General features: G+C 36.3%; 2 protein-coding genes across 2 annotated transcripts; one reads left to right on the top strand and one right to left on the bottom strand.

The window, feature by feature from the left end:
* Nucleotides 1-3,007: 3,007 nt before the first annotated feature.
* LOC110654550 (selT-like protein) lies at nt 3,008-4,810 on the bottom strand. The gene is made up of 4 exons (XM_021810574.2): nt 4,559-4,810; nt 4,403-4,473; nt 3,680-3,998; nt 3,008-3,330 (listed from the first exon to the last, which is right to left on the bottom strand). The coding sequence occupies exons 1-4, from the start codon at nt 4,730-4,732 to the stop codon at nt 3,223-3,225; spliced, it is 672 nt and encodes a 223-aa protein (XP_021666266.2). The 5' UTR covers nt 4,733-4,810; the 3' UTR covers nt 3,008-3,222.
* A 522-nt stretch (nt 4,811-5,332) lies between these two features.
* Nucleotides 5,333-11,241, top strand: LOC110654545 (U-box domain-containing protein 44). Its single transcript, XM_021810568.2, has 5 exons — nt 5,333-5,933; nt 6,008-6,796; nt 7,431-7,737; nt 7,979-8,443; nt 9,382-11,241. The coding sequence occupies exons 1-5, from the start codon at nt 5,493-5,495 to the stop codon at nt 10,491-10,493; spliced, it is 3,114 nt and encodes a 1,037-aa protein (XP_021666260.2). The 5' UTR covers nt 5,333-5,492; the 3' UTR covers nt 10,494-11,241.
* Nucleotides 11,242-12,268: the final 1,027 nt, after the last annotated feature.

The raw sequence follows: 12,268 nt of genomic DNA, 5'->3' as shown, positions 1-12,268 counted from the left end.
GAGAGATAGTAGTATCATGACGTAGTCGATGCTCCACAACTCTCTCCCACAACTTCATAGTATGGCTCATGAGTTTAATTCCCTTATAGTTCGAGCAACTCTGTATGTCTCCCTTATTTTTAAAAATAGGTACTAAAATACTCCTTCTCCATTCATCAGGTATTTTCTTTTAGTTTAGAATCTTATTAAATAATTTAGTTAACCATGCCACTCCCATATCTCCCAAACACTTCCATACTTCAATTGGTATTTCATCGGGTCCACAGACTTTACCCACTTTCATTCTCTTAAATGTTTCATTTACTTCTAAAGATCTAATCCTTCATGTATAATTCACATTCTTTTCTATTATTCTATAGTCTATATTCACGCTATTACCATTTTGACTATTATTAAAGAGATCATTAAAATAATTTCTCCATCTTTCTTTAATGTCCTCATCTTTCATTAACATTTTTCCTTCTTTATCCTTAATGCACATAACTTGATTGAGATCTTGACATTTCCTTTCTCTCCTCCTTGCTAATCTATAAATATCTTTCTTTCCTTCATTAGTTCCAAGTTTCTCATATAACTTTTCAAAGGCTTGTGCTCTTACTTGACTAACTGTCTTTTTTGCCTCTTTTTTTGCTATCTTGTATTGTTCATATGCTTCATTATTATCACATTTAAGTAATTTCTTATACCATTTTCTTTTTCTCTTCACTGCCTTTTGTACTTTCTCATTCCACTACCATCTCTCTTTTGAGGGTGGTCCATGTCCTTTAGACTCTCAAAGTACTTTTCTAGCTACTTCTGTAATATTTGATGCCATCTGTATCCACATATCATTGGCCTCCATATCCAGCTTCCATATTTCGGACTCGAGAAGCTCATTTTGAACTTCACTTGCTTTACTCCTTTGAACTCCTACCACTTTATTCGAGCTACACTATTTCTTCTGACCTTACTTAAATTGTTCCTAAACTTGACATCCAAGACCACTAACCGATGTTGACTTGTTAAAGCCTCTCCTTGAATGACCTTGCAATCATTGCATAGAGCTCTATTTGTTTTCCTGGTTAAGAGAAAATCGATTTGGCTTCTATGTTGCCCGCTTTTGAAAGTCACTAAATGTGACTCTCTTTTTATAAAGTAGGTATTTGCTAGTATTAGGTCGTATGCCATAGCAAAATCCAGGATGCTTTTTCCCTCCTCATTTCGACAGCCAAAACCAAAACCTCCATGAACATTCTCATAATCTTGCCTATCACTTCCTACATGTCCATTCAAATCTTCACCAATGAAAACATTCTCTTCATTCGGTATGCTTTGCATTAAATCATCCATATATTCCCAAAACTTTTGTTTACTCTCACTATCTAGTCCTATTTGTGAGGCATAAGCACTAACTATATTTATTGTTTCTCCTTCTAGTACTAGCTTTACTAGTACAATTCTATCTCCTACTCTTTTCACAGCTATTACAGCGTCTTTCAATGTCTTATCTATGATTATGCCCACTCCATTCTTATTTCTCTCCTTTCCGGTAAACCACAATTTGTACCATAAATTACCCACTTTCTTGCTTTTCTCTCCTACCCATTTAGTCTCCTGAATGCAAGCAATATTCACCCTTCTCCTTTCCAAGGTATCCACAAGCTCCATTAATTTTCTTGTAAGTGATCCAACATTTCAAGTACTAACCCTGATCCTCCTCCTATCCCGTTTCTTCCTAATTGGTCTCCTTCTATGATATCTTTTATCGTTTTATATGTCTATCTTGTGTTCTGTTTCACTATCTGTTCTACTATCTGTCCTATGAACTAACTTCTTTACCCACACCATTCCATGATGTGGGAACCCTTGCTCACTTAACACCACACCCGAGCGCCGGTATAGGGCGTCGCTTTCGGTGAACGCCCTACACCCTTGCATATTTCTCACTACACCCGGATTCCGATGTAGCACATCGTAAGTAGAAAACGCCTCAACGTTTATATCATTTAAATCCATATCATAAGGTGTGACAAAATTTTTACGCTGGTTGTCACCAACCGCAACCCTCCTCCTTTATCCAGACTTGGGACCGGCTAAACGCAAACTATTTAGGCAGAGTTATGAATCCATATCTTTATATATAGGAAAAGGTACATATAATTTTCTAAAAAATAAGGGATATATATTCAATTGAAAGCAAATATTTTTTTTTCTCAAAAGTTAATGAGCCTGAGTTGACAAAACCTAACCTTTGTTTAATTTTCTTTCCGATGAGTAATATATTTATTAAAAAAATATTCAATTAATTAATACTCTCATAAAAACAAGTTTATTTTCTTTTATTTTTATCTATCTCAAATTATAACTACTTTTCCTTTTAAAATAATTTATTTATTAACTTAATGATAAATCTCTATTTAATGTATATTTTAAAAAATAAAATTTATTAATTTCAAGAATAATTTAATAATATAAACAATTTATTTTTTAAATAAAATAATATGATTGAAAGGTATATTAAGATAAGACCATAAAATTTATTATTTTAACTATATTAATTATATTTTTTAATTTATATGAAAATAAAAATCAATCTGGAAAATTAAGATGTATCATTACAGAGGATGAGATGGCATTTGCAAGAATTGGAGGAAGATCTCTGAAAGTGACGCTTAATTATTACAATGAGCCGACAGCAAATCACAGGCATTATGCCCCATCAGGAGGCAATTATGCCCCATCAGGAGGCAATTATGACCGGCAAGAAAGGCTAACTATTCAGCCAGCTATTTTCTTCCTCTGATAATTATTAACCTATTCTGTATTTCATAAATAATGTCATGTTTCCTTATAAATTGGAGAGATTACACATAATAAATTTGGTCAATTATGACTATAGAATAATAAATGTATTCTCTAATAATTCCAAGTTTCAATTACATTCTTAAAAATATACCTCCATATTTCGATTAAAATTATCCGTATTTTAATTCATTTTATCTTATTTGAATACACAAGACGCCATGAATTCTCAAATTCACAGTGCCATACATGTAATTTAGATGGATAGCTGCATTGAGGCTGAAACCCGCAATTCAGTTCTCAACAATGTTCATATAGGTGACAGACACATGCAAGTTCAAATTTACATGCACCAAAAGCAACCCTGCCCCAGACATTCTACCCAGTGTAGAGCAGCCTGAATCGCAACTGTCATAACGACAGTCTCAAGCCTCCATATACTTACTGCATCAGCATATCTGCAAATCCAGAATTAGCCAACCTTTTGCCAACAAGATCTTTTAATTCAATCTCTCCAGGAAATCTCCCCTCCTTCAGTTTAGAGAAAACCTACAATGGATAAAACAAATAAATTATATATAAAGATATTGAGATGCAAATTATTTGATATATTTGTTTCAATCAAATACAGATCAAGTTTCAAACTGAGGCATCATGAACTAAAACAAGATTTCAAATGCTCAGTTGATTGCAAACCTGTGGATTATAAATAACAATTGCAATGGGCAATAAGATCATTAAGATTGAGAATGCAAATATGCAATAGCTTGCAAGGAGAACAACAGCACATTTGTGCTGCCAAATGATCAAACTTATAAAGTTTCAGATGATGCAACATTAAAGACACACAATTAAAACAAAAACTAAAAAGATGAATGCCAACGTTTAAGTCACCAACCAATTCATCATTGCAGTAAACTTCAAAAGCTCCAGAGCTTTGGAGGAAGGATTGCAGTGCGTTACCAAGTAGCCAAGTAGATGCCATTGTCCCAAATTTATTTGCACGCAAAGAATAATACCAAGGAGGTGGTGCCATGAGGCCCAGCATTGGAAAAATCTGCTCACCAGCCATCACAATTGCAATAACTCCTATCTGAACTACCGGCACCAACTTGGCCAACAGGCGCTTGGGTAGTGACGGGGGATAATTTGCCAACAAAACATCAATTCCAGGAAACTGGGTTTCCAACATCTTTTTCATTGTCACCGCAGTCCCCCTGCAGACAGCAAGCAAAACAATACAGTATTTTAACAAGTGAGAGCTCATATTTTGGTCCTAATCAAGAATGTTAATACTTCCCTGCATTCTGCCCTTAAACTTAGGATTGCAATGCAACCATTAATAGCTCAATTAAACCTGAGCTACAAACTCACTTAATGCATAATGATAGTATGCAGGCACCAATTAAGAGCATTCACCATTCAGAATTATATTTATTCAATCAAAACAATAAACTGGAAGGAAAATTTTTCATAAAATCACCGGAAAACGTTTTAAATTAAAACACGGCTCGCCGAAATCCATTCAGTCGACTCTAATACATATGCATATATACCAATTTACAAAGTTGAGATCTTCAAACAAATCTTATAAGAAAAAATAGAGACGACTGGAGAATACCTGTAAGAACAGGAAGAGCAAAAGTCGATCTTTACCGTATTGCCGAGACCAATGCCTCCAACAACTTGATCCTGCAATATATATGTAGAAAAATTAGAATAAAGAATGCTTTGGAATGGATTTAAAGAAAGAAAAAGAAATTGACATAGTTTCTACCTGCGCCGGAGTTTCTAGGGTTTCATGGGAAACCGGTGGTGGAGTAGGTTTATGGTGGTGATGGTGGTGGTGGTGGTGAGGAAAAGGTTTAGGAGGCGGAGTAAAGAGGTTGATGAGATCAGTGCACAAGAGGAAGAGAGGTAATCCTAGCAATAGAAGATGGACACGATCCATTGCCCCTAAAGAGAGAGAGAGAGAGAGAGAGAGAGAGAGAGAGAGAGAGGCGCAACTGCAAGGAACCAACTCCCGAGCAGCCGAGGTCTCGTTTTTTAATTAATTGGAATATATAAAAATCGTCAAATCCGGTATAGTCATTAGTCAGCATCTCTTCGTTTGGCTACTAGTGCCCTTTTTTTTTTTTTTTTCTTGTGGCTGCTAGTGCTTTCTCAATCTTAAGCCCCTAAAAAAAACTCTTTTTTAAAAAATTATTTAAAAATAATTATTTTCAAATTAATAAATTTAAAGAGAAATACTTTTCTCCATTATAATTCTTATTAAATAGACTCTAACTTTGATAAACTTTTTTTCTATAAATTATTAATTAATTAACTATTTTAAAATTACATAAAGAAGTCATTAAAAATATTTATTTTGTAAAAAAAAAAAAAGGAAAAAAAAAGGACCACGGGAATTTTACGCGGGACCATGAAAAGGTTCCCGGTTTAAAACTAAAAGCTGTTCGGATCTAAACTTGGCGTTGGCGGGGCCGTCATCGCGTTAGAAGTAGAAGCCAAAGTCAATGTTTGACTCTTTCCAAAATTTGAATGGTCAGAGCATAAGCCAATCAACGGATTCCATTCTTCTAATTACAAATTCCAATTTATACATTTCTTCCTCTCATTTACTACTTCCTACTGCTAATCAACTGTTGTTCTTCAAATTCATACCCACATATGCTTATTATCCGATACCACATTTTCTCCATCGCCGCTACATGATGTCATCACCACCTATATCGGCGGCGATTGACTCCATCCACCTCTCCCTCTCCGACCTCTGCTCCTCCACCGTCCCCGATTCCTTCGAAAACTCTCGCCAATTCTCCGGCTACGCTCGCCGTCTCCAGCTCCTACTCAACCAGCTTATTCGGTCGTCCTCGCCGTCGCCTCAGGACCTTCCTGCGTCAGTACAGACCGCACTTAAAGGCATCTCCGTCGATCTCTCCCAGGCTGCGGAAACTGTGTCGCTTTACAGGAAGAGGTGCAAGATCTTCGTCTTGATCAACTGCCACTCGCTGTGTGCCTCTCTTCAGGACCGCACCTCTGCAATTGGCGCATGGCTGGCACTAATAGAATCCTCTCTCCCTGACGACGTCTCTGATCTCCGCAAGAAAACCGCCGATCTCTCTCGAGATATGAAACAAGCTCACTTCAGAGTAAGCGCTCTTGATTTTCATATGTATAGATAAATTTCTTTTTTAGTACAAAAAGATAACTGCTTCAAGCTTAGGTGACAGAGAATGAGGAGCGAGTGCATCGTTTATTGGAAAAAGAAGCGCAAGGGAGGCAAACAACCAAGGCTGTGCAAAGCGCTATTGTAATGGATTTTGCTCGAGCTTTAGGCATTGATTCTGAAAATAATGCACAACTAGCAGAGCAAGTGAGGCTGTTAAAAAGCGATCTGGCACTCTCCAATTCTGTATCAGAAAGGAGAATTCTGTTTTCCTTGGAGAGAATTCTGGAGAATTGGTCCAGTGACCCTGGCATTGCTACCTTCAATTTGGACCTTCCTAATGAAGAGGATGTGCACATTTCTCCGCTTAAGAATTTTCTTTGTCCTTTGACTAAGGAAGTTATGAAGGAGCCTGTGGTTTTGGAGTCTTCTCAGACTTACGAGAGGAAAGCCATCAACTATTGGTTCCACCGCTGCATAGAGGACGGTCGACAGCCAACTTGTCCAGTCACTGGGCAGGTTTTGAAGTCCTTGGAGGTGAAGCCCAATATTGGGTTGGCAGGGGCTATTGAGGAGTGGACTAATAGAATTGTTGAGGTTCATGTTAAATCTGCAGTGGAGGATCTCAGTAAGGAGCCTGTCCAGGTGGATTGCATTGAACGAGCATTAGATAATATTTACAAGATTTCGGAGGAGCATCCTTCCAATAGATATAGAATTAGGAATGCTGGTGTGGTGGTGCTTATTGTTCAGTTGCTTAGGAATTCTTCCAAGAGTATTGGCACGCTTTTGAGAGCCAAATCTCTTTTGACTTTGCTCAGCATGATCAACGATGAAGAGAGTAAGGTCAGTTTTACTAGCATGAGCTGCTCAGCAGTACATGTCATCCATTCTAAATTATTGAAATCCTATATATCCTGGAAATATGCTTGAGAAGTTTTTAACTTGATTTGTAAATTCATACCATTCATAAAGAGATATGCTATAGAGATAAGTGCTAAATTTCATTATAGATGAAAAAGTTCTAAAGGCAAGCATGATTTCTTCAAAGAAAAATTGTTAAATCCTTTGAAATATTACCTGCATGGTTACTCACGACATTCCAGTTTCCTGAAAGGTTGTCAACTATTAACAATTAAAAAATGAGCTCTGTTTGTAGAAATAAAGTGTCTGTTTTCTAATTTTGAATAGGCATTGGAAAACTACTTCCGAATTTAAGTTCAAGAGCAAGTTTTACTGTTTCAAGCGGTAAACACCCCTGTGCTCTGTGAACAAATAATCTGCAAAATGGTGATGAAAATTAACAACTTTTTTTTTCTTTAAATAAGTGCACCCTTACATTTTTATTCTGTGTATGAAATTGTATGTATTCTATTGATTTCTATTACTTTTAGATATATAGTTGTATCTAGAAGATCATACTTGCATATGACATTGCTTCCATCGTACTTGCTGATGGAAATTTGTTAACCATTTGTAGAAAATTATGCTTGAAGAGGGTATCACTAGATTGGCAATACATGGTCTAATTGGGAGTTCCGAGAAAGAGAGGGAGTATGCTGTGAAGTTATTACTTGAGTTCACCAGTGATGAAGCTTATTGTATTAAAATTGCATCAGAAAAGGGCGCATTAGTTCTTCTGTCAAGCATGGCAGGAAACCTGGAGCATCCTGCATTGTCAAAGCTTGCAGAAGAGGTGTTGAAGAGGATGGAGAGACAGGAGGATAATATTCAGCCTTTGGCAGCAGCTGGAAGATTTGAACCTTTGCTTACTCGGCTATGTGAAGGTAATGTCTTGTACTAGTTTCTGTCTCAACTATTTTTAAGAATCTGTTCTAATCATGGAGAAGAGGCAAATAGAGGGCAAAATTAAATTATGGAAGTGTGCTTTCACATAGAGACAGGAATTACCAGGGATGAAATAAATGACTCCAAGTAGATCCACCTTATTCTATTGATTATGCATGGTCAATGGTTGAGTTTTATCATTGTAACTTACATTGGAATATGGAATTCTCTTGTGAATAGGTTCTGATGATGTTAAAATAGAGATGGCATCTATTGTGGGAAGGATGACCTTAACAAATGGCAGTAAAGAACAGATAGCACAGCAAAGTGCTAAAATACTAGTTGAATTACTGTCTAAGCCTGAAGGAAGGGCACCTAGTTTGCAAGCGTTGTATAACCTGTCAAGTTTGGATGATAATGCAACCATTCTTGTTGAGTCTTCTGTACTTCCAGCTCTTACAGACATTCTTTTTGAAAATCAGAATGATTCACTAGAATTTAAGGAATTGGCTGCTTCAACAATAGCTAACATAGTATCAAATCCTGGGCACTGGGAATTAGCATCTGCTGACAACAAAGGGCACTCAATGCAGTCAGAATCTATCATCTTCAGTCTTTTAGGGATTTTATCTGTTGTCTCCCCTCATTGTCAAGCTTCTGTGCTCCGCATACTTTGTGGAATTGCATCTTCTCCTCAAGCTGCAGGTAATTTCTTCTTAATTCTATCCTGTCAATCACCATGATTACATGAGTTCATTCAAGAGAATGCTGGAACTGAATTCTGGGGGACAATTTTGTACAAGCTGTAACTTTGTTTTCCTTTTATATGTTATGAGCCATTTGCTTTAGTGGAAATGAAAGCAGATAATCTGTGGCTGATAATGTTGGAAGGCTACTGCACACTTTTAATGCTAGAAATATAGGAAGGGGGTGTGGAGGAGACTTGAAAGTGCATGGTTTAGGTCTTCCTTTATTACATTCTGTTTTTCTCTTGCCTGGTTTTTGGTTCAAATTTTCATATTTACAACTTCAACCTTAAATGGGTTCAGCAATTTCATATGGTAGGTATTAAATAGTGACTGATGAATTCAAAAAATATGTTACTTCTATTTTAAGGTTTGGATTCCTACAGTAGTATGCATAACTCAGAAAATTATAAATTAAGCCATTTTAGTAGGACATGATCAAAGTTTTAATGTAATAACCACCATTACATTACATATCTCATTAGTTTGTTTTGTTGCTCAAAAAAGAATATATATATATATGGTAGAAGTTCAAATAAATAATAAATCAATGAAAATTACCTATGCTTTTGCACTACAATAGTTAAAGTAATGATGATTGCATAATGTAGTGCGTAATCTTGATTGCTTTATCATTTATTTGAACTTCTACCAATGCTATAACCCTTACAAACACCATCCTCCTTGCTGCTACCACCCCTTGTTTTTGCCCACACTGAATAAAAAAGAATGTCATTGCATCACATTAATTTTCATTTTGCTATCAAATATAGGAATACAGCAGCAATTAATTTTCTCATTCAATTACATTCTTGATATCTTCCATTCCAATAAATCTTGCTAAATATTAACCCAAGTGATATGATACTTATCTAAGAAAAATTCTCATTTTTGCAGAGTCAGTTACAACTCATATAAAGTTTGGTGATGGCATCAAAACCATTATACCATTTCTTGAGCATCCTGAGGTTGAACTCCGAATTAATGCTTTTAGGATTACGAGATTACTCTCAGGGAGATTTGGTCAAGATTTATTACATGAGCTAAAACCATGTAATAAGCTTCCTTTGTTGAAAGAAAAACTGATGGATGACACATCTACTGATGGTGAGAGATCTGATGCTGCATGCATACTAGCTAACCTTCCCCTCCCCGAGGATGAAGTGAAAGCACTCCTAGGAGCTAGTTTTGTAAGATGGGCAGTTTTTTCTCTCAAAAACTTGCACCGGAGTGCCAATGGGAGAATATCAAGGCCAGCACCAAGCATGATTGAAGGGATTCTCGGTCTCTTACTCCACTTCACGAAGAACCTTGATCAGCAAACTCTTGGTATGGTCAGAGAGTATCATCTTATGGCCATTTTCTGTGAGCAGCTTGGTTTTCCTTCAAAACCAAAAGCAAAACAACTAGCTGCTCTTGGATTGAAAAACTTATCAGAAGCTGGCAGGTTACTTGTTTCTGATAAATCAGAACCACCACCTCGCCGCGGATTTTGTGCTTCTTGGATCTTCATGTGTGGGAGTGGTCCTCCTAAACCTTCCACTTGTCCATTACACAGTGTTCCATGTGATGAAAGTAGTCAGTTATGCTTGCTAAAGAGCAATTGTATCAAACCCCTGGTTGATCTTCTAACTGACAAGGATACTAATGTTCAAATTGCTGCCGTTGAAACACTTTCAACTCTTGTGCCAGATACTTCAAATAGCTGTAAAAGAGCTGTTGAGGAGCTTGAACAACAAGGGGTTGTTGATGCTGTGATTGTTCTTTTCACAGAAGTTCGACCTGGAGATCTCCAAGAGAAGGCAATTTGGATAATAGATAGAATATTGAGGGTGGAAGGATGCTCCCATCGGCATTCCCTTAATCAGTCTCTTGTTAGGGCTTTGGTGGAAGCCTTTAAGCATGGTAATGCAAACACAAAGAGGCATGCTCAGGATGCTCTTACAAATCTAAAACAGTTATCAGGTGTTAGTGGAAGGAGTTCAAGCCAAGCTCATTCAAGAAGATAGTCAACAACTGTAACTGAATGTTTGTAAATAATATTATATGATAAATGGAGCCAAAATCTGGTTCCACAGATAAGGAGATAAGGAGAGGTCCCACGATCTGGTCTTAGAGGGGACATGCAAAACAAGAAAGACGATGTCGGAGACTTTTGGGGCGTGACGAAGCACAAGCAGGGATCCTCTGATGACCAAGTTAAAGAGAATTGGCGAGACCAGAGTTTAGGGAAAAAAAAATGACAAGTGTTAAAAGTAAATCTCCTTTACTTTGCCCTTTATTTATTTATTTATTTATTTATTTATTTGGTCTGAAGATAGAGTTTTCCATTAAACGAAATTATCATCGGGGCAAATTGCCCAATACAAACTGACGCTAGTATACAGGATTTAGCACAAAAGAAACATCATGAAGAGCTTTCTGCGCCACTGAGTGTGCAGCTTTGTTACAGGAACGCTTAACGTGGAGAAAAGCAACTAGATCTAGGTGAGAACTCAGGTGTTGGATGTCCTGCACAATGGTTGAAATGTCCACTGGGGGATCTGAATCATGAAAAAAACTTTGCCCAGTGTATTTATTAGGCTAGCATCTTTATCCTACTCGCTCTATTATGTTGTTCTATCGATTAAGCGCTGGGTTGTTGATGCATCTGTATAGCGGTCATAATAGCCTGATTTATATCAGTCATTTATATATGAAATCAGTTGAATTGTGCATTTTTGTGAAAAAAAAAATTGATGTACTTAGTTCTTGCTAGACCTCTATAAGACATTGCATTGTTTCGAGGGACGCTGGCATCACAAGATGTGAAAAAATTAGACTATCTGGCCTAGCATGAATTATGATGTTAGGGTACCCTAAACTTCCAGATGCAGGTTAAGGGTTAAGTAACATGACTGGTATATTATATATACTTTGTGTATAAATTGGAGGGTATATTATATATACATGTCCTTTGTGTATAAATTGGAAGGTATATTTTAGTCACATCCTTACTTCAGTGGTGCCTGTGACGGAAAAAAGAGGAAGGCATCGGTGGGTAGTTCAAGAGCGTGAGGTAAGTAATGACTAGTGGGGATTAGTAGTAGACCTCGGCCACTGGTCAGTTTTGGTTCGAACTGGTCTGAAATTAAAACTCTCTCTCAAAATTATCAAAAAATTTTGATTTTATCTTGTTTAAATTTTTAAAAGTTTTTTATTTAAAAATTAAATAATTGAACTTAAAATTAAACTAAACAGTTCTGATTCAATTTCAATCTAATTCATTCATAATTCGAATTAAATACGGATTTGATCAATTTGAATCTGATTTCAATTCCACAACAGCCTATGACGGGTCTCATCAGTAGTGCGTGAGGTTGGCGTTGCTCGTTGAGCTTGAGGAGAATTGCCAAAGGGCTAACAAACTTACAATTGCTTGAAGATAGAGAAATTAATTGGTATAAGTTTTGCAGACGTGTTAACTTGTGGCAAAGTTAAAGGCTTGAGTGGTAGGAATAGATAAAATAAAATAGAACGATTTACTAGTCTATATGTATTAATCTTGTCACATGGCATGTTGTAAAAATATCTTGATCTAGCAAAATAATATTAAATTAAGAAATTTCATATTTATTTATTTTTTTGCACAACAATTAATAAAAAAATTTTCACTCAAATTTGTAGGAAATTACTTAATTATTTTTCAGTTGATTTTTTTTAATTAATAAATTAATTTTCATCCATTTTAATAAGAAATTGTCCAACTAATTTTTAGCTTATTTTCTTTCCTTTTTAATTAATA

Source organism: Hevea brasiliensis, chromosome 9 (assembly GCF_030052815.1).
Source record: "Hevea brasiliensis isolate MT/VB/25A 57/8 chromosome 9, ASM3005281v1, whole genome shotgun sequence".
NCBI classification, from domain to species: Eukaryota; Viridiplantae; Streptophyta; class Magnoliopsida; order Malpighiales; family Euphorbiaceae; genus Hevea; species Hevea brasiliensis.
Note: the sequence above shows the minus strand (reverse complement) of the source record. Positions and strands in the feature narration are given on the sequence as shown.